Genomic DNA, 24,849 nt, shown 5'->3' on the forward strand with positions numbered 1-24,849 from the left:
CACATGTAGCTGAAAAATGAATCAGGCATAATGGCACAACAATAGTCTAGATCAGTGTTGTCCAAACTTGGCCACTTTAAGATGAGTGGACTTCAACTCCCAGAATTCCCCAGCCAATTCTGGGAGTTGAAGTCCACTCATCTTAAAGTGGCCAAGTTTGGACAACACTGGTCTAGATGCTTCATGAAGCTTACGATCTCCTTAGAAACACTCTAAGCCATGAATGGCTGACAAGGTCCACATGTGGCTCTTGGCCACAAAAAGTGTGGCCTATTATATTGCCGGATTGCCTCTCTTTGCTCATTCCCCAGCTGAACAGGTGACTGAGGAGAAGCAGAGTGCTGGGTCTTTACTGCTAACATCAGAAAACCAAGTAATCTGGTAAAGCATCTCTGAGACAGAGTGTAAAATGTATGGCTTCCATCTACTTTCTGGTGTTTCAAATTGCTGGGTCACTGAATGGGAAAGCTGGTGAACAGGGATACTTGGATGAGTGAAGAATTGTATATATAGAATCTACACAGATGCAGTCCATACCAGCACATTCATAGTAGCAGGACTGAAGTAAATCACTTCCATTCACACCCCTCAGCGTAGTCTCATGTAGCCTCTATCTCATGCAAACAGGCAGATATATACATACAGTGTAGTGCATAATTGTAATTCCCATCAGATGTCTGTTTAAGTCTTTCCAATTTATGATCTGCTCACTGGGCGTAAATTGTGTTTATATGTCAGAAACCCATTTATAAATTGATTAATTGCTCCCAGACTTGAAAGCAACCAATTTCCAAGAATCAAAGGAGTCCATATGGATCCAATCAAGAGACAATGCTGTTCTTCTCGTTTCCTAACCCTAACCCTAACCCTAACCCTAACCCTAACCCTAACCCTAACCCAACAGACTGCCCACCAGATCTTTTAACTAAGAATTAGATGTTCCATTGAGGGCACCCAGAAACTGTAGTTTTGTCTAAAGATTTCTAAGTGGTGACAATCAAAATAGAAGTGTATTCAGCCTTTGGAATGCCTTCATGCTTTTTTCCTTAGCCCTGAAAAAATCTTTGAAAGTTAAAAGGAGAGTAGACAAGTTTTAAAATCTCATCTTTTGGTTCACTAGGTTTGTCCATCAGTTTTTTCAGAAAATACAATTTGTTCTTTCTATTTTGTAACAGTATTGATATTTTCCATTCAGCTGTACAACAAAGGACCACTAGAAAAAAAAATATAGCAAGTTTAGGACAGAGAAGTGCTGGTAAAGCCCTGCAATGGTAAATACAAGAGGTAGAAGATGGATATCTTCTGTAAAAAAGGCTTGGAGAAACTGGTGTGTATATAGAATGCAGGCTTCTAGCTAGGCTACAGTATGGGTTTAAAAAAGCTCTAGGGCAAAATTATTAGAAGGGAGTCAAGCTAACTCTTGAGCCTGCAACCCACTCCTGGGCTATACATGATAGGCAATATTGAAGAGATTTGGGTACCATCAACAAACCTGGCATGAAATTATTTGAGCCTCTTGACTGATACCTAAAGAGCACAGCGTAGATCAGTTTTGGTGCCCCTGTTATCAATGGCTGTGCCTGCTCTGAACATTATTCCAAAGAGAATTTTCAGCATGTACAGCTGTATGAATGCAGAACCTTTTTATTCAATCTTCTTGCATGAAGAATGAAAGGGAAGCCTCCAGGCTAAAAAAGAAGCTAAAATGTTCCAGCTTTAGAAAGTCTTAGACAAATACTTCATATTCTTTTTTGGGGACTATACTTGCAAACATGAGTACTATTATCCAGTCCTATGTGTAACGTGAAGTGCATTGTTGTACAGCTATTATACTTTATGAGTTTGTTCACTTAACAGGCAAATGTCTACTCATGATTTGTTGAAGTCTGGGTTTGCATTACACATTAAATCATCATAAATCATGGTTCACAAATTACAATGGCTGAGTTCACACACAACCCATCTGCAAGTAAGCAGATAAGATTATGGGTGTGCTGAGCATGTTGTAGGACTCAGGTTCACGTTGTTGTTCCAAGAGGAAATTATTATTATATCTGCATTATAAAACACAGCTTTACAAGTCTACTGGTAAGACAGGAGTGGTGCTTTCATTTTAAAATGGTCAGAATTGCTCAGGATAGATGAATCATATGGTGGGAGTAGAAACCCATTTTAGCTGAGTGAAGCCCAAGGACTACAGAACAAAAATAAGTGGAGTCAAAAGCAAAGTTGGCAGGCCACCCCATTGTCTCTTATATATACATAGAACACATAAATGCATCTATAACACATGTGCACACAAACATATTCTTACACATAGTGCCCACCTACAAATTCATTTATACACAGAGCCATTATCATACATAACACATACCCATGAACATGTTTTCTCACCCACACATATAACATAACATCTATAAGTCAGAAACAGGCCAGAGTTTCTCACTCCTGATTCTGGGTAAGTGCAGGACCTAGAGCTGAGGATAAGAGTTGAATCACACTGAGAAAATAGCTTAAGAAACACTGTATCATATCTAAGAAAATAAGGAGAAAGAGAAGAAAAGGAAGAATAGATGATCTCAGACTGCTGCTTCACAGGTATGGAGGTGGGAACATATACTATGACAATAAGAGTGGCAAAGCATGCTTACTTCTCCATGCTTATTGTATCTGCAGACTCATATCCATCGACTCATGCCCACTTCCTTCTGGGGAAGTATGCAGGGGAACATCCTCCAGTAGGCCACTGTGACAGATTTATGAGCTTCTTTACAGACAAAATTGGTTATAGTTTCTTGGAGTTGGATATCCCTTGGGCAGAGCCTAGTGAGATGACTCAGATAGCAATTTGCAAGACTATCTGGGATTATTCTGAGTTTATGGAGAGGAAGGATGTAACTTGGGGTCTCTGTGGCATACCTGTAGGCTGGATCCATGCCCCACCTGGTTCATTCAAACTCAGGAATGTGTGGCTGGATTAACAAGATGCCATTGGTTGCTCTGATTGATGACCTCTAACAGGACTTGGAGGGAGGGAGTATGCTACTCCTGGGCCTATTAGACCTCTTGGTGATTTTCAGTACTGTGGTACTCTATTATATCCTTCTGGACTACCTTTGTCACAACTGCTTCCTGCAGTTTCTCAGGATTTCATAGAAACCCTGCAGAACGCCATTTCACGTTTTCCCTTTATTCAAACAACCAAGCAAGCAACTAGCAATTTCCCAGCTGCATTCCTTAGCAGAGCTAGCAAGGTTTTCTACAGCTAGAGATGTTGAGCTCCCCTGCTTGCTTCTCTCCATTTCCAGATAAGGCAGAGCTGCTTGTGATTCTAAACTGCAGACTGACTGAACTTTTGCCTCTTTACTTAATATTATGTAGCATAAATATTTGATAGCTGTATATGTATACACTCTGTAATGTTGACTTAATACATATGTGCATGACTCTGTTTCCACACCCTACCAACTTCTTAATTTAGAGTTAAAGAAGGGCTTCCAGACATAGGTGGCAATTTTCCCTCTGTGAATCAGGTTGGCAAGTGGCTTTTCTTTGGTTGGTGAAACCTTTGCTCTTCCATCTTTTTCAACCCCCACCAGGGCCATCTGCAATGGATAGACAGGTCCCATGGTATGTCTTCCTCTTCCTCTTTGACAATATTTGGCAATTCTCCTTCACTTCATAGACTTCAGGCCACTCTCCAACTAGTAAGCCTTCAGCAGTAGCAACTTTGCTCAATCCAAGTCTGTCAGTTTTTAAAGAAAACCATAGATCTTTAACAGTCAGAGCTGTCTACGTCCATCTTAGTCACCAGCCATTACCTACATTCTCCCGGTTCTCCTTCCAGAATCATCTGGTAATTTAAGACTCTACCTCTAGTGCCAGCTCCACATCTGAAGCCCCCCCCCCCATGAGAATGTTTTGTATGAGAAACTCAGCTATGCACTACTCTCAGCTAATCCTTATCACCCAAACTACTATGAAACATATGTTCTATATGGATACAAGAAGAGCCAGTAGGAAGTCATGGCTGAATGCAGGCTGTCACAGCCTGCCGGACTGGGGACTAGAGGCACTTAGTGGGCAGTTTTCATTTGTGTGCATAGGAGTGCAACAGTCATATCTGTACTTGCTCCGACAGTGGGGTGTCACTGGGTTCTGTTCTCCTCCCATGGTATTTAGTATCTGTATGAATCAGTGGGGGTTTTACATCCAATTTAGTTTGAAATATAATCATTGTGCTGATGATACTAAGCTGTAATTGCATTTCCAGGCTGGGGTGGGGCTGCAATCAAAATCCTGGCTTGATGCCTGGAGGCTGTGACAATGTGAATGAGTCAAAATTCAAATTAAATCCTAGCAAGACAGAGTTGCTATTCTCAGTGCCTGACCTACATAGCTCAATTCTGGTTCCACCATTGGCTCCAGATAGGGTTGCACTTCTCCTGAAGAAGCAGGTTCCTAGATTTGGGGGTCCTCTGGGACTCGTGGCTCTTGCTAGAGGAACAGGTAGATGCTGTGGCCAGGAGGCCTCTGCCCAATTTCAGCTGGTATAACAATTGCAAGCCTTTCTAGACTGGGAGGCCCTAACAATAGTGACTCATCACTGCATAGTTATACTACTGCAACACACTCTATATGATCACCTTGCAGAAAATTCAGAAGCTACAGTTGGTCCAGAATATGATGGTACATCTGCTAAAAAGTAAGTATTAAGGGATTTAGCAGGGATACACCAATTCTACTATCACTGCATTGGTTACCAATTTACTTCGGCTTTCAATAAAGCCCTACGTGGCTTGGCCCCTCGGTGCTTACAGTTGTGACTGTCTTCCCCGAAAGATCATGACCCGTCCCATGCATGCTTTCAGGAGGAGATGCTAAGGGTCTCTGTCCCATATGAAATGAAGATACTGGTGTGTGTGTGTGTGTATGACAACACTCTTTTGGTGGCTGCACCCACATTTTGAAATACCTTGCCTTCTAATGTCTGTGGAGCACCTAAGTTTGCAGCCTATAAGAAGGCACTTGAGACATTTTTATTTTGCAAGGTATTTGGGTCACAATCACGACAGGATGCTTTTAGTTTATGTAACTGGAGTATTATTTATAACTTTTCTTTATTGTTTTTAAGCTGCCTTGGATCCTGTGAAATAGGTGGTATAGACATTTTTGTATGAATAAATAAAGTTAGCTGGATAGAGAAAACAACAAGGAGGAGAAGCATCTGGAATTGATGGAACAGAATAGATTGAGACCGAGCTGAACATTCAGAAATCAGCAGAGCAGATGTGCTGCTTTGTTGAGCACTCATTAGTTTTTTTTTTAATGTATCGTAGCCATTCTAGAAGGAATTTACTATCTTCAGACGGGATAATTGGTTATCCCCCACCCTGCCCCAGTTTTTATTCTGCCAACAACACAATAAGTAAGGTAGGTTAGTTAGAGAGAATAACTAGCTCAAGGGCACCTACTTATTTTAATAGCTGAACAGAGATATTAATGCAGCTGTCATAGCCTAAATTCCAGCGTTCAGATACTACACCTCACTACTTCACCAGTCATAGCTTTGTGTGGCTCACCAGGATCAGATATATTTAGGTCCTAATCCCAGTTGATCCATTCATGTTCATTTCATTTAAGGTTTTTCTGGATGTCGTTCCAGACTTTCAGATCTGAAAGAAACTGCCTTCGGACAGTTTTTTCATACAGGGTATGTAAATGTAGGCTTTCAGGCTTTGACAGGAAAAAAAAACATTGAAAATAGTGGCATCTACTATGAATTCCAGTTAGCAGTGAAGCTGCAGACTAGTTAAATTTACAGTGGAGACCCTGACCGGTGTTACTATTTTTGGAGGACTTCAATTGCGGTCTCTTTGATCAGCACTTTTTGATTGACATTCATTCTTCTTTCTGCAATGAGGAAACCCGAAGTTGTGAAAACATAGGCCTCTCCAAATAATATCCTGCACTTCTTATCCAATTTATATACAGTATGTGTTTTGGCACAATTTGAAATCTGGTTTCCATTTTAAAAGCTATTCCCAAATTTGTTTCAGCAGTTTCCTTCTCTGGTGATCTAACCTTTCCTCCTTTAAATGCTTTAAATTCTTTTACATACCAAATAGCCAATTACTATGTTTTGCTAGAGATTTTAGCTCTTAGGATGGGCTGGATTCCCATTAAAAGAAAGAGGCTTCTTTTTTTCTCCAAGATCTGTGCTACATGTATCATATACATCAGTGTAGTCCTAATCTCTAAGCAGCTGGAAGAGGAACAACTGTGCACGTGATGCATCAAATCAATGAAATTGTAGCCCCTTAGAAGCTGATCAAAGTCCTTTTTAATGCCCATTTGATTTGCATCAGTTAAATATAATCATTTCTTCCCTTCCACCTGCTTTGCTGTCCCTGTCATCCAGGAAAGGGATAGATCATACAATTAGGTACATTAATTTTCTCTACCCTGAATTAACTTATATTAAAGTTGTCCATTGAAAATTTTCCTTTGGCTTCTTTGAATTCAGCCTACAGTTTCCATATTAATTATTCTAGGAAACTGGGGCAGCAGTTGATGATGAAATAAATGTTCAAATGGGAAAGAACACAAATGCCTTTCCATTCTGAGTGGTCTCCTATGTATGTCCTTTTCAGTAATAATCATACGATTCATCACTCTCCCAGTCATCATTTGATCCAAAGTTGGGCCCCTTGGGCAGAGCCAATGAGGTTAAATTCAGCTGATCTGCAAGTATAGGACACAAGGCATATGGTTACCATCTGAAATGAGTTATTGTCCTCCTTTATCTATTGCTTTATCTTTAGCTTGTTGGCTAAAATAACTACATTTTGAAATGATGATGTATAGTCAGTTGTGTTAACTAGATAATGGATGCTGTCTATGCATTTTACAATCTTTCAAAGTAGTCATAACTGTCAAACAATTCGTCAGACAATTAGCATGTTTATTGTAGATGTTTCAAATACTTTGCATTGACCATGCTAGTGGATCTGATAGAAGCTGAATTCCAAAACATCTGGAGGAAATCAGATCATCTACCCTTTTGCTAAGAACAGGACAAAGGCTGCTATTTTGATGGCAAGGCCATGCATTTACAATACACTATTCGAAATGCAGAAGATTGAAGAAATGCAATTCCATTTCTTTAGAAAACAGTATTCATATTTTCATACCAGCAGCATTTTATGGGGCACAGAGAGTAAATACTTTACTTGGTGAAATTAGAAAAGGAATTTCAAATTTTCAATTTTCTAAATTCAATCACTATGGAATCACAAGATATATAAAATAAAGAGTAATGGCTAGGTAGATATTAACAGCTGTCTGAATATGGAAGAAATGTGTGGGTACTGGTGAACACAAGAGAAAAACAACTATTGGAACAAATAATTTGACTAAAGAAATAAGTCTCTACTTACCAGGAGTGAGGACCATAAGGCTGGCAGGAGCTGCTACTTGCCCAATGTTGTTCCTTGCATAGCATTGATATGTTCCTTCATCAGTCAACCGCACAGCTTGGATCTGAAGCCAACTGGTCACCTCATACTTCTGAGGACCGCCCCTAAACTACAGTTAATTACATATTAACAAGGTAGCAATTAAAATGTAAGACACATTTTAAATCTCTAAATTTCCTTTGGGGAAAAGTCTTTTAAAAGACTTTACTCTGAAGTTTGTTTGTTTATTTATGACTCTCCTCCCATTTTTTTCCATGACCACAACCATCATGAGAGGTACGTTAGGCTGAGAGTAAGTAGCCCAAAGTCACCCAGTGAGCTTCCATGGGTGAAAATGGACTACAACTACCCTGTACTGGCTCTGGTATATAGGATCTTCAGCTTAATGAATACATATTAGAACAATTAAATATACAGTGGTGTCAAGTCTTAAACAACAAATTAAAACTTGACCATACAGAATCATATTGATTCATTTCCCCATGGCCAGTAGAAAATCAATTCATATGTAGAAAATATAAGGTTATCTTCCATTTTGGATTTTAAGTTGGGTACACTAGAATCTTTCCACTAGAACAGAATAATCTTAGCTGCTTCCCATGCATAATAAATCCAAACTTCCAAATTTTTTTGGAACATAATTCAACACCATATTCACACCTTTCACTCATTTCTTTTCTGAGCACTCTATTTACCACCTTGTAAACATTAAATCAACACAATGTTAATGTAGAACAGGCCCAAAACATGCTTCCAACATACAGAAATTGAAAACAATCCTTACTATACATCTTCTGAGGGGTTCAATACATTTTAAAAAGTATTTTGTTGAATTAATCCCATTGTTACGTCATACAATGCTAATTTATTATTATTTAAAATTCTAACCATTGATCTATTAAGATATTCCAATTCATTCTTCTGGGTGCAATTCAAGGTTGTCAACTTTAAAGCCATACATGGCTTAGGATCTGGGTATTTGTGAAACCACCAGTTCTCTCATCTACTCAACTGATGAGATCACGGAGCAAAGGCTTGCTGAGAATCCCTTCACCAATGGAGTATCGCCTGCAGGAACCCCATTGTCAAAATTTTTTGGTGATAGCCCCCCTCTTCTTGAACAGGCTACCTCATGTATTGGACCTACCTCATGTATTGGACCAGCTATGAAAACACACCACTTTCAGAGGGCATTTGGGGTAACATGAAAGATTATCAATTTGTAGAGCCACTGGGCTGGACCTTATTAGCTGTATAGTGTTTCTTTCTATTGCTTTTAACCTACTTTGTATTTGGTTATTATAAACCACTCAGAGTCTCTGGATTGGAGTGACGCCTAAATGCCAGAAGACGAAGTAGTAAACACAAATTACTTGCAAGTTGCGCATATCTAACTTCATATAACTTTTCAATAGTGAATTTAAAAATAATTTAATTTTTTAATTTGTTAAATGTTTTCCTTTACTTTTCCTATGCTTTAATTATTTTTTGGTTTATCTTCTTTTGCTTCTTTGTAATATTTTTGTTCTTGATTATTTTTTTCTTCTGTTACACATTAAAAAGCAATTGTGTGTGTGTGTATGTGTGTATTTTCACGGAAAGCTATAGGGATAGTCTACATGTAACACGAATCGTTTACTGGTTAATATTCTAAGATATAGTTCATCTAGGATTAAATATTGGTTTGAGCATAGCTCCCTGAATCATACTGTTTTACACAATCACATCTATTCATTAATGCAAATACATGCCTTTAATCAGTATGTCTCCAAAATATACATTTGACATTTTTTAAGTTTAGAAAGCTGCAAATCTAGAACACCAAACATGTTACCTGCTGTTTGGAAGGCAAATTATGCTGAGCATTTTATCTGAGAAAGGCTCCATAATCTTCCTACACAGCAGGTATCCATTTAGAAGATTTATATAGCCACCCAACTTGTGTAACTGCAACTGTGTGTAGCATACATCAAATAAAAATCCCCCAAACAATATTGCAAAAAAAAGCCTTACCACATCAACAAGAAATCGATAAACCAACATATCAAATAACATAGCCAGGGCTTACCTATCATACACCTCACCTCCCAGAAGATGGGTTCATCTATCGCTTTGGACTAACACTTGGGGAAAAAGCCAAGTTTTTAAAGCTTTCCTCCAGGCTAAGTGGACTGGAACTATCTGAATCTCAGGGGGAGATTGGTCCAAAGGGCAGGCACCACAATAGAAAAATATGTTTAGCTGTTCAGTTCATGGACAAGTGTTTAACACTGCACTTTGAAATTTGTCCTCTTAGATTTTTCAGCCCTTCTCTCTTTTCTTATTCCCAGCTCATCTGATCATCTCCATATATATATTTGGAAATGGTTGGATTCCATCCTATCTTTGACTTTTCCTTTAGCCTAAGATTCCAAAGCACATAATGCATGTGGAGCTTTAAGGTTTTTCAAAGAAGCATACATCTAATTCTATATGCACACACTTGACACAATGCATATGTATTTTGTACTTGGGCATGTGCTAGACATCTCAGCCTGATGTAAAATACCAATCTATGTTGCTGTTCTTTCCATAAGGGAAAATAATCTAAATTCTTTGCAGATGTAACAAGCAGTAGTATATGCTCTCTCTCTTCCTTTAAAGCCTAAATTGAGGAGGTTTGGAAGTTGCCCACATACTGTCTTCATTTCTTAGCCTTCTCTGTAAACAGGATACATGGAGTCCATGTCTCTATGTGATTGCCTATAACCAGGTTTTTCCTTTCACTGTCAGCCCAGAGCGCTGAACTGCATCCAAAAAGGGATGTTGCATAATCAATGGACTGATTAAAAAAACTGCCTTGGAATAGCCAGTTACTTATCTAACAGCATTGCAAAATTGAAAAGATTCTAAAATGTGTGATGTTTTGGCAGGGGCTGGACTAGAAGAAAGGAAAAAGGGTGGACTATAGAATCAGGAGGGAAGAGAGCACATAAATAGCTGTATATACACAAGGATCCACAATTTCACTCCAAATTGCTAGAAATCTCATCTATATCTCCTAATATTTTGGAGTGATATTATATTGTGGAGTGTTATTAGACTGATCAGGCAGTTCAAAATTTATATTTTATTTGGTGGACTTAAATCCCACATTTTCTGCAGGAATTCAGTCTCCCTTCATGTTACAGCAACAATTCTGTAAAGCAAATTGCTTCAAAAGTAAGTGACTGGCCCAAATTCAACCACTGGGAGTGGACTCAGAATCATGGAATTGGAAAGGGTCATCTAGGCCTTTGAGTGGCCTAGTGCTTAGTGCATAAATCCAAATTAAAACAGCCTTGATGGATGGCTACTGAGTCTTGGTTCAACCACTTTCAGTGAAGGGAAGCCAACTTGGTTTGACTGTAAAATTAGGAAATTTTTCTTAGAATTCAGCTGGAATCTATTTTTCTGTAACTTACATTCATTATTCTGTGTCTTGAACTCTGGAGCAATGGAGAAAAGGTATTGCCCTTTTCTGTGTGACTTTCTACCAGATATTTAAAGAGTGTTATCCCCCATCTATTTTCTCTTGTTATGCCGAGCTCCTTCACTCTCATTTCATAGGTTTTAGTTTATAATATCCTAATCATCCTCACTGCCCTTCTCTGAATTTGTTCCTATTTCTCTGAATCCTGAAGTGTGATGCCCAGATCTGGACATAGTACAAAGTGAAATATGATCCAAACAGAATAAAATGGAACCAAGTTGCATTTTCCATTTTTACAGCCACATCACACTGTTGATTCATATTCAGTTTTCCATGAGCTTTTCCTACCATGAAATTCTACTTATATTCACTCATATTAAAATCTATTTTTGTGAGAACCAAGATATATGCTTGACTGCACTCAGACTTGGTTTCCCTTAAAATCAAGAACTCCAGCAATGCCTGATCACTTTCTAACAATGTCATTTCACTCAAGCAATCCATCTTCATCTTGTTAACACAGGCCATGGTTCCAGAATCCAACTTCTGTCAACACCTTTTGTGTAGCCAGTGACTGATCTGCAGAAAAGGATGTTCTGGCCCATTTCCATGGATGAAGGATGGATGAAAATACTGCCTGAGCCCCCCAAGTCTTGACATTTTTTCTAAGATTTCTAAAGTATATGATGATCTGTCCTACAAGTATCAGCAGGAACCAATAAATATTAGATTTGATAAGCCTAGGAAATTGTTCCACCATATCCCTAAGGTTTGCTCCTAGCAATCAGTACACTTCATAAGCTAATGTGTCTGGTAAACATACACTTGTTTCGGTTCCTCATAGCTAAGAGTTACCAATTACCATGACTCCTCTTTGTCACTGTTGCATTTCCCTCTGCTTTTAGGAATCAATTGTCCTGTCTTCCATCCTGCACTGTCTCTTCCTCTGAACGTTCTGAGCCTGTTTCAGCTGCAAAAGCCTGAAAACTGTTTCTGAGTACATGGTACACAATATCTTCTTTGTCTCTTGATTCTGGGTGTTATTTTCATTCACTAGGTTTGCTCCTATCTAGGCCTCACGAATGGCTATGGTTATCTGGCTTGAATAGCAATGAACATGTCAGGCTTATCTCAAAATAATGAATCCAGTCCAAGATCATACTACATCTTACTAGCAAACTGTGCACAAGGAAAAAAAACAGCAAAGCTATGAATCAAATAAACGAAATCAAATTTCCAGGAAAAAGCCTGCTCGTGAGGAGACACTGCAGCAGGAATTTCATGAGGCCTTCACAAGATAGTATTGTTCCAGTGACCTTAAAAGCCCATGATAGCAGCTGCTTCTAGTCCTGCTTGAGCATAGCTGGCCCTCATCAGATTTGGCTTCCCCAGCAGACTACTCCTGAGTAACCCTACCAAGTCCTGCTGTGTCTCTGTGTAGTTCAGCTCTCCTATTCTCTCTGCCTGTTGCTGCTCACTTCTCAAATGCTGGTCTGCTTGAGGCTAGACGGAGGAAGTTCCAGGTTTGGGTCAAAGTCTGTAGTGTTCATTTTAGGAATGTTGGGGCCAGTGGTAGCTCAGTTCCATGATGCCTGGCAACATAGTTTTCTGGCAATGGTTCCTCATCTGAGGAGGGATCTTAAAACCATACCGTAACAGCGTCTTAGGTGGAGTTTCTTCCTTATAGAGCATTGATTCTATAGTCAGTTTCCACTGTAGTGCTTCTTCACTGTGATCTGATAAATCCTCTCTCATCAGCTGGAGTGCCCCATTATTGCTCCAATCCTTTCACTTTTTCTTCAAGGAGTATACAAGTTTGCACCTGCTGTGAATATATGCCAAGTTGCTCTCAGACAGGAACACAAATATGCCACAGGCGTTCCAGCTCATGACTACAGACTCCTATCCATTCATCTTTACCTTTGTTTTTTTGGACAGCACTAGCAGACATGTTTTTATATCCTCCTGTGTCTTTTTCTGGTTCTCAGGTTAGCTTAAGTACAAGTTTTCAACCTCTAGGGAAAATTGGTTAGAAACTTTCCAGTAAACTCTTCTACCAAACTCCACTAGCAAATTCCTATTAGCAAGAGTCAAAACCTTTGACTTACTGAATGAGTCAGATTTAACATATATACATGAATCAGTAAAATAGCATGATCAAGTTTGCATTACCTGATGCCTTTTTTTCACTGCAGCTATACAAAATCTGGCTACGGTGTGGGTAATAAGCTATTTCCTTTTAGAAAGTAACAGCCTGACATAAAATTCATTCATTCTGCCTGGGTATTGGCATAAGCATACTCCATAGCATAAATTTTATGGAGACCCCTATAAAAGGTGTAGTATGTTGTATTGTTTTAGTCTCCAGGTTCAAATGGGCATGTGCACTCAGCTAAAGGGATTCTGCCCTACAGAAGTACAAAAGAAAGAACACTGTGCCCCATTCAGTATGATCCAGGTCCAACATTTTAACTACTTCACCATACTGGCAAAGATCTTTACCTTCACATAAAAACAGTTCCAAGCCACTGTGTCCCTTGACACTGCTCATACCTCTTTACCTTCTCCATCTGTCTGTTGGATTAATGTCTCTAGGTGGGGAGACTTCATATGTACAATTGCAGGTGTGAAGATTTATATACATGCAAGAAGCACAATTATGCAAAAAATTTGCATGAGGACAATGATAAATATATAATGATAGAGATGGGACTGCTTGTATGTGAAAGTAAAATCTTTTTGTAAAGCCCAAAGAGCCCATATACCTATACCGTTGTTCTTTTTGCTACACTTCACTTTAAGATAAATGTATGCAGGATTACACTCTTAAAATTCCACTGTTTTCTAAACAGTCTCCAGATCCCACGCTGCATGCAGATTTAGCAATGCATTAGGACCTTGGTAATCTTGTTTAATATCTATCCTTCCATTAAACATTTTTGATGCAACATATTCTCTAGAATTACATCCAAACTATTTTTAATTAACTCCCAGCAATGGAGTTTCTCTCTGGAGATTTTTCCATTGTTTTAGCTTTTTCTTGTAGGAAAGCAATTCCTGGTTCCAGCTTAATTTATTCAATTATGTTTCCCTCATCTGCTTTCATGGACCAGTGTCATTGTACTTATGGCACTGACTGCCAAAGGGGTAGCTGAAGTTTGATGCAACAGTGCAAGCAACAAAAATGTCTCTTATTCTAAATGATAGATGCTATCACAGGCATTATCCTACTTTCTCCCTTGCCATAACATGGTGTTATCCCAGCCCCCTAATCTGACTGTGACTTGACATATGCTTCTGCCCCACCCAAACATTCCATATAATAGTACAAATTTCAGTTTCCATAAATAATTCCTAGGATTTCCTCACACACCCTCTAAATGGAAGGGTGTAACAGTAAGTGTTTTGCAGCCCTTTAAGTTCTATTTTAGGCTGGCTTTCCAACCTTGTTAACATCTGTGAAGATCACTTGGTGTATCTTCCATGTTAAGAACATTCACAGTGCACACAATATTTCCAACCGCTACTGCAAATGTGTGTGATTGTACCCAGCAGGAGAACAAGCAATAAAAATGGAATGATAATTAAAGCTTGCAGTAAGAAAAACAAAATGAAAGCGGGGGACAGGTTCATGGGTTAACTGTATTTTTAGCAGCGCCAAAAAAACACAGAAGGTTATCTGAAGAAATCTGCACACATCAAAAACTAGCTCTCAGTTAGAAATACAACAGTTCATCTTTTGTTAAGCAAGCAGAAAATCTAAATCAGCAATATATAGGATGGACGATCTGAAGAACTTTGAGAGCCAGTGTGATGTCTTCATTAAAGTTTTCATCTAGGAGATTCAGGTTCAAGTCCACCTTCAATCATGGAAGCTCAGTTGATGACTTGGACCTGCCCCTCCCTCTCAGCCAAACTTCACTCACAATGTTGTTGGGGAAAAAAAATAAGTCAGTACTGCATATGCCATCTTGAGCTTCTAGAGGAAAAGTGGAACAAAATAATTAAATATGAATAGAGACACTTTCTAAAGAGAGATATATTAGGATCATATACAAAGAGCTAAAGGGAGGACCACGTTGCCCATATACACAAATAACCACTATCCTGTGGGCACAGGATTACCTGAACTGAAATGTGGGGGTCATCTCCAGGAAGCAGCATATCCAGACCCTCCTTCCTCCATTCAATAGATGCCATGGGATATGCAAAGACCTCACAGCCAAAGATCACATCTTGCCCAGTGATGTTCCAGATATCATAGGGAGGAGATATAATGCGGGGCTCTAGGAAAGGCCAAAAAAGATCTGAGAAGCCAAGAATCTCTAGATCATTTGTCCATGAAGATACTATTTATCTTTTCTGCTAAATTTTAGAGATGATGATTCCTACAAGTTATCATTTAGTACATATTTCAAGATATCTTTTAATCATGTGATTAAATCAATCTTACCTTTTGATAGTAAGCTTGTAGGCACGGCCTGTCTTATTTTTATTTTTTCTGCAACATCTAAACTTTTAATAGTGGTAATAACAATAACTATTCAGCACATTATTAATCACAACTGGCATGGGCTCAGGACCAGGTTACTTGCAGGACCATCTCCCCTTAGTTGTATCTACCTGTCCTGTGAGGTCCAACAGGAGAGGCATGCTCTAGGTCCCATCTACCAGTATCATCTGGTGGGGCCTGAGGAAAGCCTTTTCTGTTGTAGCACCTGCCCTCTCGAACATCATTCCCCTGGAGATTAGGCTTCCTCTGACCCTAGTGGCTTTCAGCACGGCCTTAAAAACCTGGCTTTGTTGCCGAGCTTGGGGCCCAGGCTGTGTGGCGGGGCCCGTATTGTGGTTATATTATGTTTGTTGGGTTTTTTTAATCTCAGCTCCTATGTTTGTTATTCATTGTTTTCGTGGTCTTTTTATCTTTTTATTTTTTGTTAGCCGCCTAGAGTCATATGTTTGAGATGGGCGGCCATATAAACAGAATAAATAAATAAATAAACTATTGCACTATACTCTCTATTCCTTTTCAGCGGAAAACCTTTTATGATTGAGCTAAATAGTCCTCCTTTGCCAGGGCCATCAGCAGCTGTTAGTTAAGAATGTATTTGCATCAGCATGGCACATCTGTGAACCAGGGCCCTTGGCCCCTAAACGGTGGTCCGGTGCTTTGTCGCAGTCGTTTAAATGAAATGCTTTCTAGGGATGTTGCTGCTGCCTCCTGTTGCTGGGGAAACATGACAGCTTGGTGGCAGCTGCTAATCAGCTTGCTTTATTGTCAAATGCTTGGATTTGACTTTAAGCTTCCCAGCTACTCACTTTTCCTCTTGTTTTAAGGTTTGGTGTCTGGGGAGAGACTATAGCTGGTTGGTAGGTAGAGCACAAGCTTTGCATACAGAATTACTTTTGTTCAAGCTCTGGCACCTCCTGTTTTGTTTGGATTTTTACAAGGATCAGTAGCAAACAATGAGATAGATTTCTATCTGAGCATGTGCTGCCAGTTAGACATTAGATGCCAGGATGGATGAATAATTTATGTTTTATTAGAAAGCAGCTTCTTATCTTTCAGTGGTATTTTCCAAATAATGTAGCATTGTGAGGCCAAACATTAGAAACGTCCATCTCTTCCAGTGTTACAATCCTGCCTCTCCACACTCTTTTCTGTTTCTCCACAACCAGCCTAAATTTACTTTCTGTTACCACCACCAACATGGAATCTGAATTTATCCTTCTGATTCAGGATATCTCCTTTCCTTGGGATGGTGAGATCAAATTAGAGATTGTTCCAAACAGCACTTGCATATCTATTCCCTGTTTATTAACAGTTTGCAATAGTGTCATCACAGTGTCTCATGAGATTTTGTATGCACTTTGTATCATGCTGGGTGAGAAGAAATGGGATATTAAGCCACAAGGTAACTTAACTTGTACCAGTTATTAGAGAAGAGATATTTAATATGTAAGAGCCGTTTTAGTAGTAGACATTTAGATCAACATCCAGTCTGGCTTGATTCGTCAAGTTCTGCTATACTATGAATTCCTAGACAATATATCAGTGCAGATCAATGTATATGCCAGATGATCTCCCTAATACGATGTTTTGTTTGTTATACATGAAATCTTTCTAGCACTTACCTTGACTCCAGCAATTACTCTTATGTACAGTTGCTTGGGATCCACTAGAAAGTAACACTCTGTCATGATAGAATTCCAGATACTCAGGTCCATCTTAATGCTGATTATGATGAATTATCCATTAAGATAATTATCCGTTATAATAGATGCCACACTGACTGTGTACTGTTAAGAAATATATTCAGTCTTGTAGAGAGATGGTAGGCAAATGGCAGTGCATGCAGAAAACCCCTGTTTCAATCTCTGGTACCAGAGTTAAAGGACTAGATAGCAGATTATGTGAAAAACATTTATTGCCTCTGAGAACCTGCAAAATGACTAAAACCAAAAATCAATTTCTCTTTTATCTGCTTTAAAACTGTCAGATTATTTACTTCACCAGACATTCTTTGTTTTGAGAATGTAAGAACATAGAAATCATTGCTTCCCATTTATTTTCTTTTCAAAATATTAGGAATCAGTCATTTCTGGACCCCCATGGAAATTGGGGTGCATCTTACCTGCTTCACAGGGTCCTTCGTGAGCTATAGTGAGATTAGCCTCTGGGTTGGAATTAAACACCTCTTGGAATTTGCAGATCTGAGCATACGTTTTGCCATCGGAGCCACAAAGAGCTCGATTAGATAAACACGTGCACTGGGGCTCAGGCACTTCACCGTGCTGCAGGTCTTCTAAATCGAGACGACACTCTAAGTGATCCCCACACTTGCCGTAGAAGTGGTTGGTGTGGTCCAGGTCACAGATCTGTCCCTCTAGATTTGCACATTCCCAACAGCAGTCGCAGGCATCCAGCACCACTCCAGCCAGGCACCCACGAGGGGTGGTGCATTCTTCCAATCTACATTCCACACAACTCTCCCCTTCCTCTAGAAGCCTCTGCCAGCCACGCTGCAAATAGTCAGGGCCGGTGGGCGGTGCTGAGACAAGTACCTCCCAGCAGAGAAATAGCATAAGAAAGGTGACCTGTGCAGAAGCTAAGGTAGCAGGCTGAGGCATCCTCACTAGTTCACTGGAACCTGGCACCTGTTTGTCACCCTTGCTTGTCACCATTCCTGGGGCAATGGAGTAGCATTCACTACTGGCTCCTTCTCAAAACCACGAAGTCACCACTGCCTGCAAAAAAGGGGAATGAATCCAGATGCAGTAATGGTTTCATGTAGCATTTACTGTAAATGAATGCTTGAACTGGAACATTTTGAGAAAAAAGCTTTCCATGACTCCCATTGACAATCTAAACCCTTTATTGTGATTTTTCTTGGACCAGGATGAAAGGCTGACCCTTCTCAGTGTAAGTAGCTCTCAGGAAAATTACACTGTCCAGACAGCATTTTAGTCTTTAGATCAATCAATGAGGGAGGCAGGTACACCTCCCATCCAGGTTGCTGCATAATGATGGGGACACAACAGCAAAAGGCCTTGTCACTTATGCCTGAGAGTCTGATGAGGCCTACTGCAGACTCTTGAGTAGGGTCACTGGGGCTCCAGTTTCATACCAATGTCAGCACATGAATGATGAACATAAGACACAGAAATGTTTGTGATAATTTTTCTGTTCTGTTTATTTTATTATTTTTATTCTACTTTATTTTGTATAGCCTGTGCCATATTAAATTCAAGTTGACCATAACAGGCCATAGGTAGAGATTCAAGTAAGGGAATCTAAAGCAAGGCACAGAATCATTGCAGAGCCCTCAGAACTTAAGCACAGTAGCACACTTACATAGGAATATCGTTTTTATTGTATCACTTCTAAGCAAGTAGTTGGTAAAATATAGCCAATATGCATCTATTTATATTTCTTCAAGTAAGTAAAAGGATTGGAGGTTTACTGCTTGAATGATAGCTGATCAGCAAGGAGGTCAAATGCCCATAGCCCCTCTTCATCTCTGACACTAAATGATTTGAAGGAAACTCTTTCAGGTTCAAAACTTATCAGCTATTGTATATTGTTCTCATGTACCTGATGTGGAAATGGACAAGATCACCTTTTGTAGATCCCTTAATATGGGCTTTTAAAAAGTCAGCTGTATTGTTTTGTATGTCAGAACAGGCAGGTGGCCCTAACATTTTTTTCTATCAATGAGAGTTGTGCAAATTCAATTTTATGGTTTTGCTGTTGCTAAACTGGAGGGTGAGCTTGTGCCATAAGCAAATGATGAAAAATAACTATTTTTGGAAATCTGCTTTTGAATCCACTACCAAAAAATGGTTAAACTTAAAATAAAATTTTTAATACTTTAATATGTATTCACATGTAAACTAGAAAAATAATATAAAGAATAAATGTCATACACAAAACATGCAATAGAAGACCTTCTTGAAAGTTTGCAAACTGCACTTTAATTGTATAAACAAATTAATATTTTGTAAGCCTTTTTCTGGAACAAAATGCTTCTTCAGCATCTTGGATTAATTACATTTGATGTAACCATTTCTGCTAAATATGTCCTTTCTCACGGGGGACACACTTTTTCTTAGAAAACCTAGAAGACTTCTTTATTTTTTTATTATGCAGTATGATTGGTACATGATGTGTGTTTTTAATGGAAAAGTGTTACTGCTGTGATCAGTTGCTCTTTTAATGAACTGCTAATTGTCTTCACCAATTTACTATAACTATTTATTTATTTTTTTTGAAAAGTAGCATTCCCATTTCCCAATTATAGTGTTAAATTACTGAGCTTAGACATTTAAGGTTAAATGTATAGGACTGGATTCAAAAATGCCGTTTCAGGAGTGGGAAGATTTTTTTCCCAACATTAGGATAAGATTAGTGCAGGACATTGCACAATTTGTTGCTCAAGACGCATACTTGTATTAAATCAATGTTATGTTTATAAAAGTTCTGACATTTCTGTGATAATTTTCTGAACAGTATCACTACTGGAATGTCTTCTGCTTGAATATCCTTGGATTTAGCTTAGTAGTTCTTATAAAAGGAACTTGTTTAATTATCTCCCCTTCAATGTGGGTAACTTACAGGTGAGTTAAACTAAAACAGCAGAAAGCACATATAAGAATTTGGGGAGGAGATGGAACCAAGCAAACGAACAATAAAAATCCTTCAAAACTAGTGAAACTGTAAAGCTGCTGGCAACTTCACAGTAAATATAGTACAATGCCATCCAGATGTTGCCTAGAGCATAAGAATTGATGCATGTTTAATGAAACTGTCTTTTGGATATTTTAGTCCCAGTCCACTGAGTGTTTTAAGCGTACTATTAGCAACCTGAATTGGGCACAGAAACAAATTAGTATCCAATACAGCTGGAATAGTATAAGAATAATACGTTCACTGCAGGAAATGTTGTTAAAAGATTGTCTTTTTTTCTTCCTTTTTTAACAGAACACAGTTTCTAAACTGAGAACTGTACAAAGACAGCCCCAGTGAGACTATATTGTAATAGTCCTGGCTGGATGTTATTACAATGTGAATAAGTATAGCCAAGTCTGTCTGCACCATAGCTGGCATGCCACCCTAAGCTGGGAAGCCTCACCCCTATCTACTGCAGTCTTCTCAACATCCAGAAACATCAGATTCAGGAGGCCTTCAACCAGCCAGATTAGTTTTTGGAAACAAAGCACCCACCTCCAGAATAAGCTATACATATTTTCCTGGATCAGTCGTTCCCCAAAGCAACAGTACAACATCTTACTTGGATTACATTTCAATTTCTCAACTCTCATCTGATTTATCATTGATTTCACTGATCCATAGCCTCAACTACATCCCCAGAATTTAATGAAAAGGAAGACAGAGCTGCTTGATTTACTCTAAACTGTCTACCAAATGTTGCCAGGCTGGTAATTTACCAGAATCTTAAATAGAAGAGATAGCTAGTAAGAGAGAAATAAGGACAGAAGAGCTAGAATTCCAGAAACAAACAGCCCATGGGTGCACATTTGAAGTACATTAAGACAGAAACCTAAGGGAGGAAATTCCAAAAACCCAGCCTCCTCTGAACCGTTATGTAACATCCTCCATATGCTGGAATTATTAGCAGAACTATTTGAGCAGAAAATACAAGGAAAGAGATAGATATTCAGCAATATTTGAAATGGAAAGAATACATATATCTTAAACCTTGACAGATAATTATAGGATATTCTTGTTACTTCAAGTAAGGCATTCCATTTTTATCAGTTTCAGTAATTATAATATTACCAATAGAAGCGAATATGTGTAGCTCAGGGTTGAAATGTGGAGTCCTTGGGGTTCTCTGAGCTCGGTTGCTTTCTTGCAAACATTTCGTTACCCAACTAGGTAACATCTTCAGTGGTAGAATGGAGTGGGGTTTGCTCTCTGTTTATATGCAGTAGCTTGCCCTGCTCTCTGTTTATATGCCAGTAGCTTGACAGTGTTGGTGGGGATGGTTCCCCCCCCTTTGTAGTTCCTTGATTAGGGTATTGTTAACTGCCTGATTGTTTGTCTGATGTTAATCTTGGTGTTAATCTCTGCTTATCTGGGTGATGATTGCTGGCGGGGAGATGTTCTGGGAAACTGTCAGTATCTTAGACCAAGCTAAATCCCAAAATGCAAGGGAATTCTTGGAAGCTTGGTATTCAGACAAGTCAGCCATCAACAGGCACACAGAGATAAACAACATCTACACACTATTCAAAAGAGGCAATAAAAAGGAAACAAAAGACCAGAACTTTATATCTGATTATATCTCAGGTATTGTTTCCAAAGCAAGAACAAGCAAGAACAGCACAGAAAAAGTAATTATTAAGTGGGGCCGAAGTGGGGGGTTGGTGCCTTTGACTCCATGTTGACTCCCAACAAATGTCTGGACTAGTCCCTGCAGTTTTCTTGACAAGATTTTCAGGAGTGGTTTGCTATTGCCTCTTTCCTAGAGCTGAGAGGGAATGACTAGCCCAAGGTCACCCAGCTGATTTTGTGCCTGAAGTGGGACTAGAACTCACAGTCTCCTAGTTTCTAGCCTGATGCTTTTAATAACTACACCAAAGGTAAGCAGGTAGTTATAGACTATTGTTGTAACCAGCCAAGAATGGAAGGTCCTACAATCTTTAAGTCAGTGCTGTTTCTCCACCACAAAGCTAGAACTGTTAATCCCCAGTCTTGCCATTCAAGTTTATTGCACAGGACTCCTTTGCAACAAAGGCTGAGAGGTCAGATAGGGACTAGTCATGCTGGGGAAAATATTAACTCAGTGCAATATTATCCTGATCCACAATCATTTTTCTAAGCTAGTTCATTCAAGATCTTAAAGACTGTTTTGCCAGACCTTATGCAACAAACACATCTCTTGCATTACATCAGAGAGCTAAGTGTTGTTCTTAAACATCTAGCCTTTGGGTAATGGCAATGTGTGTCTGATTGCTATTTTTATGTCATGGGCAGGCTGCCAATAAAGAAAGTTGCTCTTCCTTTCTCCAATATAATAGCATCTCCAACGGCATTCCTCACTCTTTTGCCTGAATTTAAAAAAGGATAGTGAGTGACATGGAATTATACACTAGTAACCATTTCTGTTCCTAGTTTGTGGGTGTTTGGGTTGATCATTATTTTTTTGTTTGTAGTATTTATACCACACCACATATCCATAGGATTCTTAGTGGTTCCACTAAAATACAAATGTTGAAAGCATCTACAATCCAACAATGCCAAACATGAGGCACACAAACCAAAAACACCCAGGAACAATTCAGAAAGACCATACAAAAACACCTCATCATGCCCCAAACGCCCTCCAGAAGAGCTCTGTCTTCAACTGCTTCCAGAAGGCAGCTAAAGCCAGGACTAATCTAACCCCATTAGTAAGTTACAACAGCTTCTAGGCATCCAATCACTAGTGTGTCAAAATAATAGTAATGAAGACTAGGGTTTTTTTCTTTTTGCCTTAATGACAGTTGGGTGACTAGAAGATGCTTTAAGTCACTAGTAAAGCTCCTACCTATATTTGGGGTCATTAAGAATGTTTCCCAACCACCCTAATTAGCTGGCGATTTTAGTTCTTCCTTGATGCTTGAGTTCCTCACCTGAATTATATGGAGATTTTCCTTTGCATCTTAATCAATATGTCTGTTTTATTTATCACCATAGTGTCATCAAGATATGGGATAAATGTATGGTTCTAATTTATAGTAAAGTTTGAATTAGAAGATTTTTCTTTCAGCGATTGGAATTTGATGACTTGATTACTGATATGTAACACTGCTATATAACAAAGTTCCTTTGTTCTCTTCTTCAAAAGTAATTCTCTTCTTGGAGTTACAAAGAGAATTCACTAAACGTTGCTTCTTCTGCCAGATCTTCTGTCATATATCTATGTCATACTGCTTATATCTGGAAGCTGGGAGAGAAGTTTAGTATCCCAGGTTCACCTTCCTGTTTGGGCTTTGCAGACAAATAGATTTTTATAAATAAGCAGTCGATTCCAAGTCCAGTCATTCCAGGCTACTCCATATCACACACTCACCTACACACCAGTTCTGAAGATAGACTCTAGTGTTTTACTGCAGTCTCTCTCTGCAGTGTCTCCAATCCCCCCAGATTTCTTTAACTAACAGGCCAATTTGGGAACTTATAATTTTGGTCTCACCTATCAAATTATAATCTGTTACTACAGGGACATATGAATACTGTTAGCAATAGCATTGAATTACAAACAAGCTATCGGATTTCAGATCAAACTAATCCATACCAGGAAGAGTTCTGCTTTTTTCTAGAAAGCACACTACACATAATTCTAAACATTGGGGTTAATCTTTTGACAGCCAAGCCTTCACAGAATTGTCCTCTCTTTCTCTTAATCACAAATATGCTTATTTTATATCAAAACGTTTGCTAGTATTGCTATATCACTAGTATTGATAAACAAGGAACAATACCAGTAATATGACAGAACATAGCTAATCATGCCATATAATGGACTGTAGTTAACACTTTAGTTTAAAAAAATAGTTTAAGAAAGTTCATTTGCTGCAAAGTTAAATCACAGCATGAAGCTAACTGGGACATATTTTCTGTATTCCAGACAGATTCTCAACAATCCTCTTGATCAACATTATTCTCATCCTGCTAACTCAGAATTCAGGTTTGGTTACAATATTCCAGCTTTATAGGAGTACTGTAACCAAAACATGGGGTTTCTAGGAAATTACAGGATTTTATACCATGTACGAACTTCAGAGGCCAACAGCTTTGCCTGTAAAGAGGATTTCCTGGAATCATCCAGATGTTTATCCCACTTACGCTTAAAGGATTCTAAGGATTATTTATCTTATTTAATCGAAAATGTGAAGTCAAATCTGAAATACTTATTTTCCCAAAAGTTACTTCAAATGCTTCAGAAATGTAAGGATACTTTGTCATTTCAGGAACTCTCAAGGAACTAAGCAGTTATTGTGGACTACAATTAGCACCAAGGAAAAGTTTCTGGGAGTACCAGGATTTGAAAGAAGATCACCATACTTCACTCTTTTAAAGCTTATATCTGGATTGCTAGAATCTGGGTAGAGGGGGAGTAACTCTTATAATGTATGTCTTCTTCTTTTGAGAGCTTTCCTGGTCCTTAGCATAATACATACAATAAGCACTGCAGTTCCAAAATACCCCATAGTTTAAATCTGGCAACAACCCTGCTCTCTAGGCTTTGAGGGAAGTTGGAGACACCTACCTCATCTCAGACAGGGCAAAGCTGGTAGCTCATTCAAAATCTACTGCTCAGTTGCTTCCAGGGCTGTTCTGAATATCTCTTTCAGCTAGGTTATGCTGGATATGTTTGTCTTTTCCAAAGGATTAGTTTGCTGTTTCAGTGC

At 38.9% G+C, this 24,849-nt stretch overlaps 1 protein-coding gene across 2 annotated transcripts; it reads right to left on the reverse strand.

The window, feature by feature from the left end:
- Positions 1–1,628: 1,628 nt before the first annotated feature.
- On the reverse strand, positions 1,629–24,849 carry KAZALD1 (Kazal type serine peptidase inhibitor domain 1). 2 transcript variants are annotated; one of them, XM_007424924.3, is made up of 5 exons: positions 24,708–24,849; positions 17,565–18,177; positions 15,055–15,215; positions 7,440–7,587; positions 1,629–6,744 (listed from the first exon to the last, which is right to left on the reverse strand). In XM_007424924.3, exons 2-5 carry the CDS (start codon positions 18,112–18,114, stop codon positions 6,650–6,652), a joined length of 954 nt encoding a protein of 317 aa, XP_007424986.1. In that variant the 5' UTR covers positions 18,115–18,177; positions 24,708–24,849; the 3' UTR covers positions 1,629–6,649. The 2 variants fall into 2 exon arrangements, with proteins under 2 accessions (XP_007424986.1, XP_025020348.1); XM_025164580.2 differs by lacking the exons at positions 1,629–6,744; positions 7,440–7,587 and adding an exon at positions 7,594–14,908.

The sequence above is a fragment of the Python bivittatus genome, unplaced genomic scaffold, assembly GCF_059951505.1.
Source record: "Python bivittatus isolate LINGU-HERP-01145 unplaced genomic scaffold, Pbiv_v1 ctg000980_np1212, whole genome shotgun sequence".
Lineage (NCBI taxonomy): Eukaryota > Metazoa > Chordata > Lepidosauria > Squamata > Pythonidae > Python > Python bivittatus.

Bases quoted from the DNA above. Each gene is read 5' to 3' on its own strand.
- KAZALD1 (XM_007424924.3), bottom strand. From the start codon at position 18,114: ATGGTGACAAGCAAGGGTGACAAACAGGTGCCAGGTTCCAGTGAACTA. The intron at 15,216-17,564 runs GTAAGATGCACC...GGCCTTTCCTAG, and splicing joins CGAAGGACCCTGTGAAGCAG to AGCCCCGCATTATATCTCCT. The intron at 6,745-7,439 runs GTAAGTAGAGAC...CTATACTTGCAG, and splicing joins CCTTATGGTCCTCACTCCTG to ATCAGCTGAATTTAACCTCA.